The sequence below is a fragment of the Ambystoma mexicanum genome, chromosome 4q, assembly GCF_040938575.1.
Source record: "Ambystoma mexicanum isolate Mex_15411 chromosome 4q, UKY_AmexF1_1, whole genome shotgun sequence".
NCBI lineage: Eukaryota > Metazoa > Chordata > Amphibia > Caudata > Ambystomatidae > Ambystoma > Ambystoma mexicanum.
The window spans coordinates 760,118,290-760,139,016 of NC_090928.1; the positions used below are offsets into that span (position 1 = coordinate 760,118,290).

The 20,727-nt window shown below is 42.7% G+C and overlaps 1 protein-coding gene across 1 annotated transcript in view; it reads left to right on the forward strand.

The window, feature by feature from the left end:
- The window catches only part of LOC138467288 (uncharacterized), a 5,113,521-nt gene that overhangs the window by 1,083,230 nt on the left and 4,009,564 nt on the right, over positions 1 to 20,727 (forward strand). The window contains exon 5 of the mRNA XM_069607285.1: positions 17,300 to 17,383. Coding sequence (XP_069463386.1) covers positions 17,300 to 17,383 — 84 coding nt within the window. The remainder of the gene's footprint in view (positions 1 to 17,299; positions 17,384 to 20,727) is intronic.

Here is a 20,727-nt window from a genome sequence, read left to right on the forward strand (position 1 = left end):
AAATCTCTGGACCCTGCTTGTTGGTGGAAATGCAGGGCATGATGGGCATATTTCATATGTGGTGGAAATGCCCATGGGTCCAGACTTTCTGGGGAAAAAGGGTATCCACAATTGAAGCTAGAAGAACCCAGGTTCAACTCCCCTTGGAACCCAAATTAACATTGCTGGCGGTGCCAGTCTCTGAGAAATACCCAAGATCGGGGGTGACGGCCAACCTGATTACTCATCTCCTCTTGACAGCAAGGATTACAATTGCCTGGGCCTGGAAGATCCCTGAAGGCCTGCCCATTCCCAAGTCGTGGACACAAATCTGGGACTTTCTAGTGGTGGAAAAGGTCACAGCAGCTAAGGAAGGGCTGCTACACCACTTCACTGAGATTTGGACCCCCATTTTGGAATATAGCTTAGATTTACCCGCACAAGTGTACAAACTACACCAAGTGGTGCAGTTCTTGCAAGGCCGTTAATGACTTTGGGGTTGTGCTGGACCTAGCAGGAATGGGGTGGTGGAGGAGAACAGTAACAGGAGGGTGGGGTGGAACTGTTATGAGGCGTCAATGTGCGTTTTACGTCTATCTGGTACTTAAATGTCAGTAATACATTATGATTGTGCAACCAAACTTAAATAAAGTTGGTAAAGGAGAGGTCTTCCCAGGTTCCGGGGAAGCAGGAACCTGGCTCTGAAGCTGCAATTCCTGTTACAAGGCGTTCTAGAATGCCCCCCTATCTTGACCAAATCAGGGCCTCTCGCCAAGCTCTCTTCCACCACTTGCCCAGTGTCTCTGACTTGTATTTGAGCAATTACACACTGGCCTGGCTACCCCCTTTGGCATTTACTATTGAGCCCTGATGTTCATTCCCTTTCACTACTGCCCACAACTATGGCTCTTCCTGCTGTTGAACATTATGCAGCCGGCACAAGGTTCACTACCTACTCTCCTTGCCGCTTAGAATGACTCTTCTTGGCCGCACCACATCTTAAGAGTCTTCTCAATCTTCCTACTAAATTGATCATATGTCCTCTCTCTGCTCTCACCCTGTAGCTGTCTGCGTTCGCCCCCAAACTTCATTCTATAAACTCTTCCATACACTCCTCTTTCTGAGCCGATGACTTTCACTAGTACTTCTCCTTTAAATTCACAACAATATCCCCACCTTCTCTCCACCACCCTGCACGCTCACCCTCTCCTCACTTTCTGACTTCTCCCCTCCGGCCCTACGGACCTTATTCCAATTCTCCTGCACTCTTATCGATCCCTTTGCACCCCAGACTATGAAATAGCTCATACATGTCACTTGCTTTCTCCTGCTCTCCCTCTTCAATCTCTGTCCACTGGCACGTGCCCAGCCTGATGAAAGGTGGCCATGGTTATATGTCTTGTAACAACCCATTGTTGACCCTTACAATCCCTCTTTCTATGGACCAGTCTCTATTCTGCCTCACCATTCTAAAATCAAGTGGATTGGCTTCAACCACATTACAAACCATGTAATTGGATTGGCAGCAGGCACATAATGAAACCTCTCTAACTCATGTCTCTAATTTTCTTACCATTGCTACCCACTAGCACCTCTACTCCCTCTTCCTTATTCACAATCTCTCTGCCTCTTTACACTCCTTTAACTGTCCCTCCTGCAAGCTCCCTCTCCTCACTTTGCTTCAAGTTACCATCCTCGAATAGGCAGACTTTTGTCTGTCTCACTGCTTCTTCTCCATCTCCTTGAATTTCAACACTCCGTCCTCAATGTACTCCAAAGATTAGCCCTGGGCAAAGTCCTTTTCACTTTATAAGCGTCCAACCTGTATAAACTAACCTCATAATTTGGGTTTCTCTTGCTACCTGTTTACCGACAACACCTAGATTGTCTCCTTTCCTTTGTTCACCACTGACATCTGAGTGTATCTTAAAACAAATAGACAGCTGTAACCTGCTGGTGGTCTCCTGCACTCTGATCAAGGAAGTATCTTTTCCCAAAAATATATTAAATAAGTACCAGTATATATTTAACAAAATCTTTTTAATTCAACTTCATACTCAAACATCATGCAAATGTCTACCTCAAAAGTAATACTAATACATAGTGTAAAGGTGTGGTCACCCAAGGTAATCCAAAGAAAAATCCAAAAGTAGTCAAAAAAGGTGTGTAGCAGCAAGCAAAGAAACACGTTGTATTAACAGCTGGGAGAAAAAAAACAGACAGTTCTTTGGAACTGAACTGAAAAACCATTTGCGAATTGCCACTTCCGGGCTACACCCTTTAAAGAGGAATTAACAGTTTCTGCAATTGCAACCAGTAATACAATTCTGACATGTTGATTGGCTGCTCGTCATTGATACCCTAAAGAACCCTATACGTTAAATGATCCAATTGGAGGTTTGACTGTTCCTACCCTTAAGAGCTACCGCCCCTCGATAACAACCTACTCTGCTGGACAGCACAATCCCTGACACAATGATTGTCTGGCATCCTTAGTAGTGCAAGGTGATAAAATGGTTGATGCTAATTGGACCACTATGTTGGAGACAGCACGGGCAGTAGCATTCCACCGAAACCGACCAATTATATTATGTGTAAAAATCAGCCGTAGCAAAACTATGTTGCAGCCCTTGGAACACACCATCTCCTGATTGGATCCCCTCATCCCCTGCACCTGCTCGCTCTGTAACTCTCATTTTGGTACATGTGGTCAGTGGGGGCACTGTTGCTTCCCTCCTAATGCTATATTTTGGCCTTGCCATGATTTGAGCCCCCCTGTGCATCATGCTGTGCCCTTCATAGTCACTGTGTATTCATTACTTTATTGCCTGGGAAGGCACCTGCTGTCTGGAGAGCAACTTCATTCTCCTGAGAAACTATTCCCTTGCAACAATGAATTGGACTGCGTTCGGCATATCTTTCCATTCTGACCTTCTCTCCATAATCTCCTCAGCCCAGCAGTGAAAATAAAATTGAATTAAACGAAAAGTGCGGGCTTTAGCTAAATCATGGTACTCTGCAATTTTCAAAATTAACCGGCCCCCATTATGGCTGTCCTCTTGCTCCCTGCAGTAACTAACAATGCTACTTAATACAGTTAGACCTATATAATAAAACCAAACTCCACCTATCGGCCCTTCTACCTACTAATATAGGTGTACTGACCCAAATTCCCTCTGACCATACTCCTCTGCACATGTGTTTTCGGCATTGCCTGGTGTGACAAAGCCTTAGATGTCGTCACTTCGCCCAGAGGGGGACCCCCTTCCTGTGAGGCCAGGGTGTTGAGGCCGCTACACGATAGCCCCTTGGGGGTGATACACAGCGGTAGGATCTCATGGGGAGAGACTCCCCGTCTGTGGACAAGGACAACCATCTAGGGAAAATGTGGTATGATATCCCTCACCCAACACCCTACTTCTATATTCCCAATATTTACTGAGACGAGGAAGAATAGGGAGGACCTAACAAAGACTTCCTTGAATTGTACTGGGACAAGGAGGATGTGCGGAGCAATGAGGAGCACTTGGAAGAATGTGAATGAGCCTTCTAGTTGTCGGTTGCCCTTCCGAATAAAAACGGGAAGGGCTTATCCAACTGTCAATTCCTCCTTGGAGGAACCGAGTATGTGACAGTGGCTCGTTGCGAGAAGAAAAGGTTGTTGGCCAGGACATGGGCTGAGAAGGAGAGACGTCTACATATGGACCTACTGTAACGCTCACCTGACTCCCACGGAGGCGCTGGTCTAGTCTGGGTTGCTGTGGCCTCTTCGAGCGTGATGCGCAGAACTCGGAACACCGACTGAACAGGACCCTTAAATCTTGCTTGTCTGGCCCGTAGGATAACCTTCTGCAGATGAGAAAGGGGATTAACAGTCTGCAGAATAGTGTGCTTGCTCCCCCCTTCCCCCCTTCGTTCTTCTCTAACTTCCTCCGAAATCCCCGGTTGAAGCTCACCTTATGGTTTGAAAGGATGAACTCTCCATCCTGCTTCTGGTTACTTCACTGGTTTTCAGAATGGCGCTGGCAAAATCCACTTGACTTTTCCGAGCGGAATGCCGTAAGTATGAAGATTACAAAACATCAAGTGTTGAGCCTCCCTAACCTGTGATCTGTCCTTTATTTCAGGTGCAGAATGAAGGCGATGCGTTGAGGGATTGACTTGCCGATGGTAAACTCAGGTGAGTTAGCGATGGGGGCGATCCATCTTAATGTCTTTATATTCCTCCAGTAATGTCTTTTGTCCTTTCCCCATAGGGGCCGGGGTGCGGTACCTGCCAACGTAGCGGCGCCGACCCGAAATGAGGAATGATCCACCAACAGTAGACCGGTAAGTGTTATGGCGGAAAATTAGGCTTTCCTCATATGTTCCTTCTGCTCACCTTTTGTCTCTTCTTCTCTCCCCTAGGCGCAGAGATGTGGCGATCGGTGCAGACAGTCGCGGTGGAGCCAGAATAACTCCCGAGGACAGGTGAGTGAAGCGCGGCGCTGCAGCGAGCAACGCGGTGCTTTTAAATGAAAGTCTTTTCTCAGGAACGCTGGCGTGAAGGTTCCGGATGCAGGTAAGAAGTTTGATAACATTTTTGGTTTTCACCTTTTTCTTCTCTTCTTTCCTTACAGGTTTTCCAGGATCGAGGCGGGCGTGGCTGGAGACCTGATGCAGGAGCAGACACGGTGAGCGTTCAGCTGCTTGGATGCAGAACAACGCGAAGCGTGAGCTACTGTCTGGGCATGGCTTAAATAGCCCCCAAAGTAGTTCCAGGTAAGTATCCTTCCCTGGCCACGCCCGAGTGGCAAAATAGTCCCAATGAAAAAATAGTACCTTTCAGGTCTCAGGGAGGCCTAAATCTTGCAGCATGGTCTGCATCAGGTAAGTGCACAAAACACTTTCCTTTATGAGCCTGGCGCCTATGGCGCCAGGACTGATGTCCAACATGAGCCTGGCGCCAACGGCGCCAGGACAGAGTCCAAAGAGCCCCTATAAGGGGCCGCTGGGCTTTTACCCGGGGGCATGATGCCTGCTCCCGGGGGTGCTGGGCCTGGCCTGGTGCTCCGGGGGTAGGCATCATGACAGCTACGTTGACGAACGGTGCGAGAAGCTGGCACAGCAGCGGTCCAGGCGAGTTGAAGGAAGACGAGCAGCCTTTTAGGGACCAACAGCTGCTGAGCTGCTCCAAGAAACCAGAGAATCCGTGCAAGACCCTAACACACAGAGGAACGATCCTGAGACCAACCGGAAGACACCGGGTTCAACCCTGAAGGTACAGAAGTTATCGAAACGGTTGGTGGGAATGCAAGAGGGCCACAGGGGCAACAGGTGGGGAACAGAACAGACATTTCCCAATATAGGGGCAAGAGGGAAAATCCCTGTAATATTTCAAAGCCATTATAATCATCCACAAAGAAAAATAGAGACCGTGGTCTAGGCCCCTCAACCATAAGGGAAGATTGTTACCATTTATCGTCCTAGTGACAGTACTTGGCATAGTAGTGAGCCAAGTCTGCCAAAGGAAACCCATAGAGAAATTCAGGTCTGGGACCCACACCCACAAAAAAAGATCAATATAACTCATCTTCGTGGCAGTACCTGGAAGGAGAGTGAACCAGGTCTGCCGAACAAAACCAGAGGAAAGCTTGCGTCTGGGACACACAACTCCAAAGGGGCACTAGTGCAGATCATCATCTTCGTGGCAGTACTTTGCATAACAGTGAACCAGGTCTGCCATAGCGAATGTACTAAGAAATACCAGGGGAAGTGAGTCATTCCCCCTGGTGTTGTGAACTGTGAAAAAAAGCCTGAGAAAGGCCAGGAGAAGGGAATAATTCCCCCTGGTGTTCTGACCTGTAACAACAAATCCAAGGAAGCCGGGCGAAGGGAGCCATTCACCTGGTAGTTGAATTTGTAAAGAGGATCAACAATATGTTGTTGTAAAATATCAAAACTAGGACAAGGGAGTCATTCCCCCTGGTGAAGAACTTGCAATCAGAACTGTACGATCCAGTCCAGGAGGATGCAGTCATTCTCCTGGACCAAGAACATTGGTGAAACCCTTTTTAGTTTAGTTATAAGTGTAAGGGACAGAGATAGGGACGTTTAGACACAGGACGGTGGACCTTTTAGTTACAAAGACATCCTGACAGACCCATTAGCACCTTAGTTGAGGATGGGAAACCTCTCATAGATATAGGGAAATATATGTTTTTTGTTTACTTTCTTATTGAATAAAAGTCTATAGCAATCACTATGCCACCTGTGTGTCAGTCTCTTCCTCTGCACCCTTAGACCGGTGACACCACCAACCCTTCTGACCACTGCATCAGCACTTGGGCCTAATGTCTTGCTAAAATACGTTTTTGTAGTTTGTACTTGCGCCCCCCTGCGGATCGCTGGATATGCACCTTCACAATAGTCTCTTCATGCCTAGTGTTCTACTGAAACAGAAACTAATACTTTCAAAAACAGTCCAGTGTTGCTTATAAAAAATGGTCTATCATTCAGCAACCAAGACTAGCTTGTAATTACTTATGTCTTTCTCCCAGCAATTACGACTTGCCTGGGAGTGTCTCAAAGCATTTCAGATCTTTCTTCAGGAGTTAGTCTTATATTGCTTTTCTACAAAAGCAAATTAAGTCTCTATCATTTATAACTACAATCAATTATAGCCTCATTACGATGTCGGCGGTAACCTGCCAGTGCCACCGGCGGGTTGCTGCCGACCCCGAAAAACTGTTTCTGGCACCTGACTTCCAGTTGCCACCTGGACATTACAAGTCCCGGCGGCGCGGGAAGTCAGGCGCTGGATGTGTGAAATCCCATAGGACTCCACGGGAATGGGGATTCAGAAGCACTGTTAGTAACGGTGCTGGTGCTTCCGTGACAACTCTGCCTGCAGGGGCCCCTGCATGCAGAATTGTAGTGTGGTGGCCCGGAAACAAGGGTGCCGGTAAGTTTACCGGCACCCTTGTTTCCGGACCGCCACACTCATAGTGAGGCCCAAAATATAAATTTCTCTCCACACCTACTAACTAGCAATGTGCCAGAATTCTTATGAACCTTTTTGGATGATGTCATTCCAATGTACACTCTTCATGTACCTGTTGACAAATTATGTATATATCACTCATTTTATGAATGCACCATCTATCCATAGAGACTTATCACTTAGATGCAGATAAATACCCATATTAAAAATATCCTTGAAATCTTATTTTTGAATTGACATTTTGTTATCTCCTCACTGTATTTTATGTATGATAAATATTTAAACATTTGCATTACCTGTCAAAACATATTTTTGGATGTAAAAGCCAGTCGTGATTTTTTCAACCAACACTACTTATAGTGAATCCTGGAAATGTCCACATGTGGGTTTACCTTAAAACATTTCTGAACAATTGATGTTAAGGAATTTCAACAAAAGTCTCTCATGAAGCCTGAAAACTCACGTCTTAACCGGAAGTGATGTAACTCTGTCCTGAATTATGCCACGCAATGTGCACAATGTTAGTTATGCCACGTAATGTGCATAGGTACTGCCATTTTTAGAGTATAACTGGCGGCCTATCCTGTATTTAAGTCAACATAAAGCCTTGATTACACCTCCACCTTTAGAATGCTTCTAAAGAAAACTCTTATTAAAACAGCACAATAACCTGCCCTCTGTCGCATAGGTAATGAACACAGTTAATAGATAAATATATAGCTTCAATCATGTACAATTTTTAATCAATGGATCTAAATGTATACATAAATATATACATAGTTGTGATATGTATATAATTTGTATCCTTAAGAAATACTAGCATTATCTTGTCTCCAATGTTACAAGTCATTACAACGTTTCACAAAAAGTAAATACTCCCCAAGGACAATGTGATCTTGCAGGTTGAGTCAAAGCAACCTTTGCTGGAATTGTAAATGGGAGGTGGGTAGCACTCTGCATATGTTCTGGTTGTATGGGAAAGTCGGGTTGTTTTGAGAAGATGTGTCCCAGCGTATAGACCTTGTGCTGGGTCTTCCCTTCCCTCGCACGTCCTTGACATGTGTATTGGTTTTTCTCCCGGTTGATTTAAATTTTCCAGTTGGTAAGCCTTTCTGGGTTTATAAAGCCCTTGTGTTGGCCAAAAAACATATTCTGAGAAACTGGAACAGTGATGTTAAATCCACTGTTGTTGAAAGACTATAGACAGCCTGTCGATTCTCTTCAACTTAGAATACAAAATGAAAAAAAATGAAAAAATGAAGATGTCTGGAAGCCTTTCAATGGGTTATACTGCTAACTCTCTTCCTCCCCTGACCCTCTACCCCCTTTTTCTCTTCTTCTGTCTTTCTTTTCTCTCCTTTCTATCCTCTTGGTTCTGTTTCTTTTTAGACTGTGTTAGGCCTGATGCCTTGATGTTTTGATTGTGCTTTCTTATATGACAACCTACTATATTTAGTTTTCTGCTGTTAATGTTATAATAAAAACAATGCAAATTTGAAAAAAATAAAAAAGTTAATACAGTAGAGGAAGAACTGTCTATATCTTATCTTGAATTTAATGAATAATTGTCTAAAATCAATGACAGCAAAAGTGTGTCAATATATTATAATACATAGATCAAAGCAAACATATCGCATTTTTTTACAGAATGATGAAAAATGTTCAATTAAACAAGCCCTAATTCCACTATTATTCAGTTTTAGATCTAACAGTTTAATCTTCATGTCATATGTATGCATGATATACCTGATGTAAAGCAAATTTATCTATATTTGCCTTTATTTGTAGCAGATGATTAACTGCCTTTTAGGAATCCTAATTATCATAAATGTTTACTTTTCAAATTATATATAGCGAGAGAGTATATCTTGTATGTCTTGGAAGCAAGACAATGCAGAGCAACACAGGTTCTGAATCCTGGTCGAGGGCTTAGAGTCTGGTCTCCGGTGTTTAGCGCATATTAGTACCCGGTGGGGGTGGGAGGGTGTGGCAGTCTCTCAGCCAATTAGGAGGTTCGGAACGGGGGAATTACCAGATGGTAATCTCCCCGTTTGGAGCCGCCTCACGGCTGGAGGCTACCATCTTCCCCCACTGGGGAATGAGGGAAGTGCTCCGCCCCCTCCCCTCCAGAGATTTCCCTTCCTCCCTCCACTTACCAGTTTTTTTGCTCCTCTTCGGGAGCGGACACGCTGGAAACACTTCTCTCTAGTGCGTCCGCTCCTGATCTGCAACATGCTGCATTGGAAAGGAAGAAGGGACTACACGTAGTCTCTTCGCCTTTCCATGTCTTTTTTTTTGTTTACATTCTTTCCTATTTTTTGTGAATGGCCGCCATGGAAAGCGACTTCTCCCGTCCTTGGCAGCCATTTTTTTGTTTTCTTCGTGAAGAAAAATGCTTTTAGCACACTAGTCTTACGGGCCAGGCTACTAATAGCAATGATACCCTTACCGGGGGGACATTACTGAGTAACTACGAGCCCTGGGGCATTAACTAACTCGGAAATACCCCCCAGCTCGTGATTATTGCTTAAATAAAAGATTAATGAATTAATGTTTAGAGAGTATACAGAAAATGTACAATGATAATCATGAATCAAATAGTTTTCTAAAATCCAACTACTAATTATCATAATGTGAACATAAGAAACAAGATCCCATTCTGAATTCATGCCTCTTGAAGATAATACATCCAATCTCTCGATCAATCCATTTTTTTCTCTTCCAATGTTTGATTACTATAGCACTGTTTCTTAAATTATCAATTGCATCTGTGTAAATGAATGGCCATTTTCTAAAAAAAATGCACCGCTATCAGTGATTTCTGATTTTTAGTGCAGATATTTGATTTATGTTCGGTACAGCTAGACTACGTATTACAACCGATATGGACATTTAGTGCTGTAGATTACCTTAGTTGTGTCTCAAATTCATGTATGATTAATCACATTTCCATACCTCAAGGGTTTACTGTGATTTTGTTGCTGAAACAACAGTGACGTACAATTACAAAGTGCAATAAATATTGCAAGAAAAAATATTAGCATGCCTTCTACATTGCACATTGTGAAAATACCTTTTTTCGGGGGGACACCCTCCAACCTCCTCTTTCCTCTCCTACTCCTAAACTCCCCTTGCCCCCCCCCCTTCATCCCAATTTTAACCTAGATCTGTTTTTTTGTTTTTGTTACACCTAAAACCCCCATCATTGCACTTTCATGCCTTTATTTTTATATTTTTTCTGCTGGTCAGTATTTTTTACCCCCTCTATTAATTCTAGCAATATTTTTTCATCTTTGTAAATTCAGTCCTTATCATTTCTTGCAATATTATCACTGGATATCACCCAAAGAAGAGTTTTGACTAGTATTCCTCCATCTTAACATTATGAATTTGGTGACAGTTATTGCAAGGAATAGTCACCTTGATATCCATGAAATAGGTTGTGTCATAATTGATCTATCAGCTTTAGCCAATAAATACTTTAAAGAGTGACTTTTTCTGTATGCAAAGGTGGGTGGTTCTTTAACATTTCAAACAGAGCTGGATCAAATTCAAATATCTTCCAAGGCTAATTTTCCTAATGTTATAACTCTGTATTAAGTATGTTTTCGTATAGAATAAATGGGGTCTATCTTTAGAGTTTTTTCTTTTTATAATTCCTTTCGAGCTATTTGTTCAGCTTTAGTTAATGCTAAGTCAATCAATCATCTTCATAGCGTCTTGGTTGAAATTGGATTTTCAATTCCTCACTCCTACTTCTACCTTCTCTCTCCTGCTGCCCTCCTCTCTCTCTTTCTGACTGTCTCTTCCTCTCTTTCTCGCTGTCCATAACAGTCTCACCTTCCACTATCTGAATTCTCTCCTTTTCTACTCTTACACCCTATCTCTTTCTCTCCCCGTTACTCACTCTGTCACATGCACTCCTCAATACACTCCCAATAGCGGTACCTCTCTCTCTCTCTCTCGCTATCTCTCTCTTTCTCTCTTTATCACACACGCACAACTGACGTGCACTCTTATCGAACACTGCCAAAAACTCCTCTGTATTTCTTTCCACCATCTGCTTTCCTCCATGTGGCCTCTCAGCCCTCCAACCCTCTGCCTGCCCTCACCTCACACAAACAGCTTTCATACACTGGTGTCTGTACATGGTTTGTATACCCCTCCTTCTCATATTTAACCTGTCCCCTGGTTCTCATTGGTTCTTCGCACCACCTCGTCTCTTGGGCCAATCTACCCCTAGGCTGGCTCCCGAGGGTTGGATTGTTCCATAGTGCTTAAAATCTCCCTTTCCGCTCATTGCCTTTGGCAGATTCTTGCAACTTTGTGAGTGTTCGACGTATATCTGTTGAGTTGGGACTCATAACGGTTGTCTATCAGCTTCATATTGGATCATTATTGACACAGCTCAGGAATTTCTAGGTCTTGAAGTCTTGTAAGAGATGGGCAAGGACTCTGGTCATGAAAGACAGAATTGTGTTTGGAGGCGAGTCAATGATTGTGGTCCCTCCTCAAATCCCACTGTCCATCTCTGGGGTAGGTCAGGCTCTGGCAGTGCCCTGGTAGGCCGATTAGCCCAGTTTGAGATGGGTCCCCCATCTCCTCTGACATGGTCATGATCCTGACCCTGTCACAACAAACACGTTGTTAGCTTGTGCTTTTTCTGTTTCTGATACTATCCATTCCATGGCTTCTATTCCGTCTAAATGTGGTACGGAAATGAAAAGACTAATATGTCACATGCTTACCTGATATGCACCGGTTTGCAGAGGTCATCTCCAGTGCAACAGGCGTCCCACACCTTTCTCTGCTGTATATCCCTTCTAGGATTCTGCGACACCAGAGGTACCTGCTGCATCATTGGGGACTGCAGTGGCACCTTGGTCACGTGGCCCGATGCGCACACCGACAGCGGCATGGAGCCAGGACAGTGATGTGAGGCTCTCATGTCACGTTATGTTGAAATCAGGAAGTGACTTTTCCCAGGCTATTTAAACGTCCTGCAACAGGTCTTCCCTGCGTCTCAGCTGTTCTGGTGGCTTGCTAGATTCCTTGTATTTGGATTCCTTGGATTTTTGGTTTTCTGGCTTTTTGACCTTGGCTCCCTCCCTGGATTGCTGCTGTTTTTGCCCTGTTGGATTTGGCGAAATGGCTTACTTTTGGAACTTTGGCTATTGGATTATACCTTACATTTTGTTGCGCTGGAACTCTATTGGATTTTCACTGGATTTGGTACTTTGAACTTTGGACTCTGAGATCATTTTTCCTCCTGGAACCCTGGTGAGACTTTTAAACGGCAACAGTAGGAATCCCTGTCATTGTTCTTAGTTTGCGCCCTCATGCTGTTTGAGATAGATTTGCCCTTATTGAACTCCTCGTGATATCAGGCTGTCGTCCATTTCTTCACCGCCTACTTAGACCTACCTGGATCAGGTATATCATGTATATTGGGGGTTTACATAGCCGTGATACATTTTTTTTGGTTAAAAGTTTCATTGCTTTCTTTTAGCTGCCGAGTGCCTGACGTTGCCGCTTCCTGTTTCAGCTTTTGCCCCCATTTACGGCCAGGTAGTACATTTGCTCATCCTGGCTGATACTTGGGGGGAAAAAAGCATAAATTCACCTGGGATGGAACTCTATTGGATTTTCACTGGATTTGGTAATTTGAACTTTGGACTCTGAGGAACTTTTTTCCTCCTGGAACCCTGATGAGACTTTTAAACGGCAACAGTAGGAATCCCTGTCATCGTCTCTAGTTTGCGCCCTCATGCCGTTTGAGATAGATTTTCCCTTATTGAACTCCTCGTGATATCAGGCTGTCGTCCATTTCTTCACCGCTTACTTAGACCTACCTGGATCAGGTATATCATGTATATTGGGGGGGGGGTTACATAGCCGTACTACATTTTCTGTGGTTAACAGTTTCATTGCTTTCTTTTAGCTGCCGAGTGCCTGACGTTGCCGCTTCCTGTTTCACCTTTTGCCCCAATTTACGGCCAGGGAGTACATTTGCCCTTCCTGGCTGATACTTGGGGGGAAAAAAGCATAAGTTCACCTGTGATAGCCATTGTTAATATTATATCTTGTTGAGAATCAAAGCAATTGCCTGTCAGCATGAGTGAAACATGTTCTGTATCCTTAATATATGTCATAAAAAAATAGGCTAAAGACCCTCTTTTCTGGTTACGGGGGGCCTGACTCATGACGGTATGACAGAAATTATGTAAAGCGAGGTGAGTCATGGCTACCTCTCCCTTTAGCGCTAGGTTGAGGTTGACACACAACCGAAGTATAATGTAACATAATTAGATTACACTAGGAAGGCACACATATAGTTAAAACAAAATTTATTCTAAAAGAGGTTACAAAATGGTGACATCAAAACAGAGCAACAAAATTATCTGCATGTGGACAATCAAATCAGATTCACAATTTGTCACAATGCTCAGTACATAAAGGTTTGATGAGCTATAGATCAGTACATAAAATCAATATAAAACAGATTTGATTAAATACATGACGTCATCTACCTGGCACCGTTGTGTCTAGCCCGAAGGCGCTCACCATTAAGTAGTGGTACGTTGACACCCCTCCTCTTTCTTTGCACCTATTTTTAGGACTTATCCTATTATGGTGGCACACACACTTATCCGTCGTTTTGTTTTATATTGATTTTAGATTAATGGTTGACTGGCGAATCATCCTCCCTATCCACTCAACTCTTATGCCCACACGCATTGCGAGTCCTGATGACAGTTTGGAATTCTTCTGTGATCCATGCCACTTGATGACTGCACCATAGAATCAAAACACTCCCCGAACTAAAAACACCAAACAAAGTGTCGACATTTTTTGATATGTGCTATGTACTGATCTATAGCTCATCAAACCTTGGTGTACTGAACATTGTGACAAATTGTGAATCTAATTTGACTGTCCACATGCAGATAATTTTGTTGCTCTGTTTTGATGTCACCATTTTGTAACCTCTTTTAGATTTAATGTTGTTTTAACTATATGTGTGCCTTACTAGTGTAATCTAATTGTTGTTAGATCATTTTTATAATGCGCAACACACCCGGAGGCCTCAGTGCGCAAAAGGTCAGAAAAAGCAAGCCAAAAAAAAGTCAAAGAATCATCCAGGAGAACAAAAGAACATATTTAACGGTCTAGTCATTTGAATTAAAAAAAGAAAGGTTTAATTGCCTTCTTAAAACATTGCAGGGATAAGGTATTGAGGGATAGGAGAGTAGTAGTGTTTCACAGAGTGGAACCACAGAATGAGAAACTGGTACCACCAAAGTTTTTCAAGTTAAACTGTGGAATTTTGAGTTTACAACAGTCACTGGATCGAAGAATACAAGTAGAAGAAGCCTGTTGCATCCGATTGATATTGTAGATTGGGGTCTTGTTTGTCATACATTTATATGTTACGGAAAGAATATTGTGTTTAATTCTTTGGGAGTTAGGTAACCAATCTTCAGTGTTGGGATACATGCTCACTAGGGCCTAGATTGCATACTAGCCGAACAGCTCAGTTTGGAGCACTTTGTAAAGTTTTAATGTTTGTTTTTTGGGTCCTATCCATAATTCTATTACAATAGTCGATAGGTGAATTTATGAGAGCTGTGGCAATAGAGGAACGATTTTCAAAAGACAAATAAGGACTGATTTGTTTATGTAGATACATGAAGTTTTAACTTGTGAGACATGCTGATTCATTGTCAGGCCAGAGTTAAGAGTAACACCCAAGGTTTTAACCATGGTGCTTACTGGGACATGGCTGCCGGCAATTGATAAATGGCTGTTTTGTTAATCAAGTTTGCTAATCACTCCTTCTCAGAGGTTTGGTTTTGTTATTATTTATTGCTAGAGAGTTAGCTAGCATCCAATTCTGAGTCATACCAAAAATGTTATTGATAAGAGCGTGATTGGAGGTGTAATTGCCAGATAGTTCTAGAATAAGCTGGGTATCGTCAGCATAATTAAGCTGGGTATCGGCAGCATAATTAGTAAAGACAATACCAGCATTGTCGAGCATATCAAAAAGGCGGCGGTGTAGACGTTAAACAGGGTCGCGAAAGAAGCGCGCCGTGGGGACGCAACATGACAAGGAACCTGATGCTGATTTCAAGTCCCCAATGGAAACACTGGCGGATTGAGGACAAAGGAAAGAGGCAAACCAAGCTAACGTAGATTCTGAGCAGTTAAGTAGTTTCTTCATCCTCTCAAGTAAAATTGAGTGGTACACCAAGTCAAAGGCAGCGAATAAGTCTAAAAGGACAAGAATGGTAAGATTGGCATGCAGATCGAGCATGGCGGTTTCCGTGCCATGCATGGCATGAAAGCCAGACTGGCAGATATTAAGAAGCTCAGATTTCTTGAATATGGGTCTCCCGGTGGTTTGATTAGACACTTATGAATTTTATGTATGATGTAATATGTAGGAGTCTGGGGATATTAATTTGCTGAAAACTGTTTAGTTTTAGGTGTAATTCACGTCAATTCTAATACGTGATCAAGGACTCCTCTAATTAATTCATATACCAAAATCTGTATTCATTTAAGTCTCGTCATCATTGAGTGATGACCAAATGTCTTTTAAACAATCTTGAGTGTTATTATATCAAGAGCTCCCCATGTATCTGCTGTTTTGATAATATTTTGATTAGCTTGTAAACCTCTTCTCTTCTCTTAAAATGTTTAAAATCATGTTCCGACATTTTACCAAATGTGTACTACTTCTTAAGATTATTGTGTTGTTCTGTAAAACAATTCTAGATTCAAATTTTGTTTGTCTGAATTAAATCTATTCTTTGGAGAAAATTCTTTAAATCCTTGTTCTTGAATTTCACCAACTATTTCCTTTTCTAAAGTTGCAAAATAAGTTTTTAATAGTCGGAATAAATCTCTGTCTTCCTCTAATATTTAACTGTTAATGTGATGCAGAAAAGAGAGTCCCTTTCGGTAATATATGTGTCTTTGCTAATTGGGAATCAGATAGATTCATAACTAAGTTTTCCATTGATCCATTTTCCCTTTTCTTAATATATTTTTTGTCTGACTTCTTCAGGTTTTTTCTGTTTCAAAAAAGTGATTTGTTCAACTGATGTCAATGTTTGTGATGTACCTACATCACTTAACCAACCATTCTGTAAATATTTCAGATGACCTTTGGCTAACTTGACCCGCATCTTTTAATTTTATTAGTGAAAGATCAGGTGAGGTACTTCCTGATTCTTTATTCATCGGCTTCATTGGAATTATAGTATTATTATCTGCCTTTGCTTTGTATTGATAATATTCTTACAATTGTCTGGGGTTTATGATATTGTGCAAGTATGGAGGCATGTATACCAGTATTTAACTACCCATCACCTATGGCATGCTACACCACTTCATCTCTGCTACTACTACTAAATATATGGAAGATCTGCATGCACCACAACCACCTCTGCAAAAACTCCATCCTGGTCCTCAGTAAACTTGATGACTGCTCCAAATTATTTGTGTGTGTCCCTGCTACATTTCGAGCCCCTCAACAATTTTCTGAAATTTGCCATCACCGCTCACTGCAACCATCACAACGCAAATTGGCTCTCGGTACAAATTCAATACAACTCTTCAGACTGTCCCACACCTTCTGTGTTCCCTTCTGATTTTGCTCCTTGTCTGTACTGGCCCCTTACCACTAGAATGCTCTCTCCCCCGCATCAATGCAGTTCAGTCCATGGAAATTATTAAGACCCGGCACAAACTCTGCCTGCTAGCCAATGAAGGGATATCCTCTACCCCCTCCTTATACCTTCCACCCTGAAGTCTCTGCCTACCCTTACCTGATGCTTAACAACTGTATATATGTATTGATTTAACCACTGGCCTAAGCCCTAAATAAATGTACTTTATATATATGTATGTGACTCTGTCATCAGATGTCTCCTGTATCATGTCTCCCTCCTCTATTCCTGCATTAACCAGATCATCTCTACCTCTCTACTTACTGTTACAATGTAAAGACATCCTGAAAAGGGAATGCCTCTGCTGTCTGTTTGTTTGTTTTCTGTATGGCATTTTTGGTTGAAGAATTAACTTTATTAACCAAATAAATACAAAGGAGAAATAAATGTTGCAGAATTCCTGCAAAAGTCTAGTTTGATGGTTCAGCCACTGCAGTTTGAAAAATACTCAGAACTACTCCATCTGGTGCCCCAAAATATCATAGTGTTCAGGGTGTTTGTAAACGAGTGCTGTTTTATGTAAAATACTGGCTCTAGTCCTCTACTTTATGCAATGCCAGATGATTAAACTATTGACAATATGCTAAACTGTTTATTATAGAACCATCATCAGATATGAAGCAGGATTCTGAACTGAGTACGATTATAATTGCACAAACATCAAGGCCTGCAAAGAAACACCATAGTAAGTAAAAAGAAAAGCTGAGTATTTATGAAGAATAGTTATGGATTGTATGACAACTTTGAAAAGCCATATCAATGCAGTCCTTTTTCTATGTAGCCTATTTCCATACAGAGGAAGTTGTAGGTATTTTAATCACTATTTTGGATGATGCTTGGAAGATGATGTAATAATTGAGGAAAGTGATAAACGAATTAACCAAAGTAAAAACATGGGGCTTCATTACAAGTCAGCCGGTCCGGAAACAACGGTGGCGGTAAATCCGCTGCCACCGTTGTTTTCGGACCAGCAGATTCCGAGTCTTGCAGGCGGGAGGTGTCACTCCTGCCAGGTCTGACCTGGCGGAAGTAACACCACCCGCCTGCAGGCGGACATGGAAACACCGGCTCTGTCATAGACGAAACCAGTGTTTCCATGCTCCCCAACCCCATGGAGTCCTATGGCACTTCATGGGAATGGGGCTTTACAGAATTCCACCTCCAGAATTACCGGGTCACAGGGGTTGTAATGCCCCGGTGATTCCGGCAATCACGGTGGTAGAATGGAATTACCAGTCTGGCGGCAGCCTACCAGTTTGTCTGGCACGGCTACCGCCAGACTCATAATGAGGCCCATGGTCTCACTGATGCTTTATTAGGTTTGTTTATGGTAACATTCAGGGAGTCTGATCCTGTTTCTCTGGATGCTTGGAAGATGATGTAATAATTGAGGAAAGTGATAAACTCATTAACCAAAGTAAATACATGGGGCCTCATTACAAGTCAGCCGGTCCGGAAACAACAGTGAGGATAAATCCGTTGCCACCTTTGTTTTCGGACTGGCTGATTCCGAGTCCTGCTGGCGGGAGGTGTCACTCACGCCAGGTCTGACCTGGCGGAAGTAACACCACCCGCCTGAAAGCGGACATGGAAACACCGGCTCTGTCATAGACGGAACCAGTGTTTCCATGGTCCCCATCCCCATGGAGTCCTATGGGACTCCATGGGAATGGGGCTTTACAGAATTCCGCCTCCAGAATTACTGGGTCACTGGGGTTGTAATGCCCCAGTGATTCCGGCAATCACGGAGGTAGAATGAAACTATCGGTCCGGCGGCAGCCTACGGATTTTTCCGGCACGGCTACCGCCGGACTCGTAATGAGGCCCATGATCTCACTGATGCTTTATTAGGCTTGTTTATGGTAACATTCAGGGAGTCTGATCCTGTTTCTCAGTATGCTGCGGTCTGTCTGGTTGAGAGCACTGAGAAAGTGTTCCCAGTGGGGTATTGAGAATTCCAGTGAATGGAGTGACATCATTTAAAACTGCTTTCAGACCCAGTTTCACAAAAGGTTTCAGTCAACTGGCATTTGTGATTGGTGCCAGACATAAAATCTTGATTTAAAAGCAACTGGAACCCGCCCTCTTACTATAGAGCTACAATGTTCTGAAAACAAGGCAACAATTCCTGATTTCCAAAGTTAATTGCACCATAATGTATCTTTATTGCTACCTTATACTGCTTCTGTGGTCTATTGGCAGACCACAGAATTCCTTCATCACATAAATAAAGCAAATCAAAAGATAGCTTGTTGCACTACCAGCTAAAATAACAGATGACCAGGACAGGACAAAACCATGTTGGACATTTGACACACTAAGTGCTTTATACAGGTTTTATACATTTACACTCCTACGTAAGACCTCTACTGTGAACATTCTTTAGTCAACTGGGAATAATTATATTATTACTCAATAGGGGGTTGAAGGTTTCTTGGAGGCCCTCGAAACATCTTTATAATCCTTCCAGAAATGCAGGTTGAGTAGGATCATGGGTACAGTATGTGTCAAAATAGGGATAGCCTTACAAACATGCCCCATCGACGTCCCTTTTTGAAATCGAAAACAAATCTTGTAATACTCTGCACCAGCCACTAGATGTAGGCCTATGCAAAGCATGTGAATACAAGCAGATACAAGCATCAGGAAGACGATTAAAGATATGTAATGTGTTTCTTATCTACTTTTTGTATTGAAGAAACATGGTTACACATGAAGAAACAGGACCATTTAGGTTAATGTGACTTTTTAATATCCTCCTCCTCCTGGATCCTGGATTCTGGATCCTGAGTACTGGATACTGGAGAGCAGTAGAGAGCAGGATTATCTACAGATCTGAGCGAGTACAGGATCCCTTGCATGTAAAATACCATTAAGCAAGGCTAATGTGAGGGTTATGTAACATTTTGTTTGACAAGCTTACAGTTTTTGATAGTTTTTTGTTCGAGCTAGGGATAGAATGAGTCTAAAAGTTTGGGTTTGACTGGGGTTGGGGTAAATGATCCCATTCAAAATGGACCCTCAACCGACGCCCAAGATATTGTTAGAGTGTGAATTAGTGTTTGAACTTATTAAAGGAAATGGACACTAAATAATGCAGGATGTTACCATAAAGAATATGGTTGGCTAAAAGTGATGCAGAATGACATTATTATGAGCAAGGTTGGGTAGGCCCATAAATCGACCAATAAAAAAAAATCACTCCAATGGGGGTCAATAATAAGTGCACGTGTTGCAAGAAAAACAAAGTTTGATCACATGGAAATATGGCCGGGAGTGTCAGTCAGTCCCTTAGAACTGAAAACTGGAACCACGCTCGACACGCCCATTTCAAGTTACACCTTCTATAGCAGAAAACCGCAAATTAACATAAGCAAAGCATATCAGATGCACCATAATCCCACGTTCCCCATTGGCTAACTCCTGTACAGAAATCTGAACATCCCCTATAGTTCATTATCCCATTGGTCGTGCATTTCTAAATACAACCCCTTACAAGAAAACCTAATTGTACAATCAGACGAAAACACTGTGATGTGATTGGTCCACTATATTCAGGTAAATTGTTGCAATAATGGACTCTCCTTATTGGTCAAGACAACTTTGGCCAACTCATGAAGTGCATACCCACGAGAGGACCCAATCATGTTCCAAATGTGAACAACGAGGTCTGCCCTGCCGGGTAATACAATGGTTTTCTCATGAGACCAGACAATTTGGCATTCCCAAATGACTTCTTTGACCTTGCCGCTGTACTCTTTTGACATCACCTCTTGCGACTCTGTCTCAGAACATGTTACATCCCTAGCAAGCCCCCTACCTTATCTCTCTTAGGAACCAGGTGCTTTATAAAAAATGCCATCGAGGCACCGGTCTTGGGAATTAATTTCTCGTATTTATTTGCTCTATTTAATGAAACACCTGTAGTTCAAGTGGACCAGCCACTTTTCAAAACCTAGCTTAACACCTTTACAGTGCCTGACACCAGCCCTTTTCTCATGAGATTTGTCCTTCACAGCTGCAGCACTA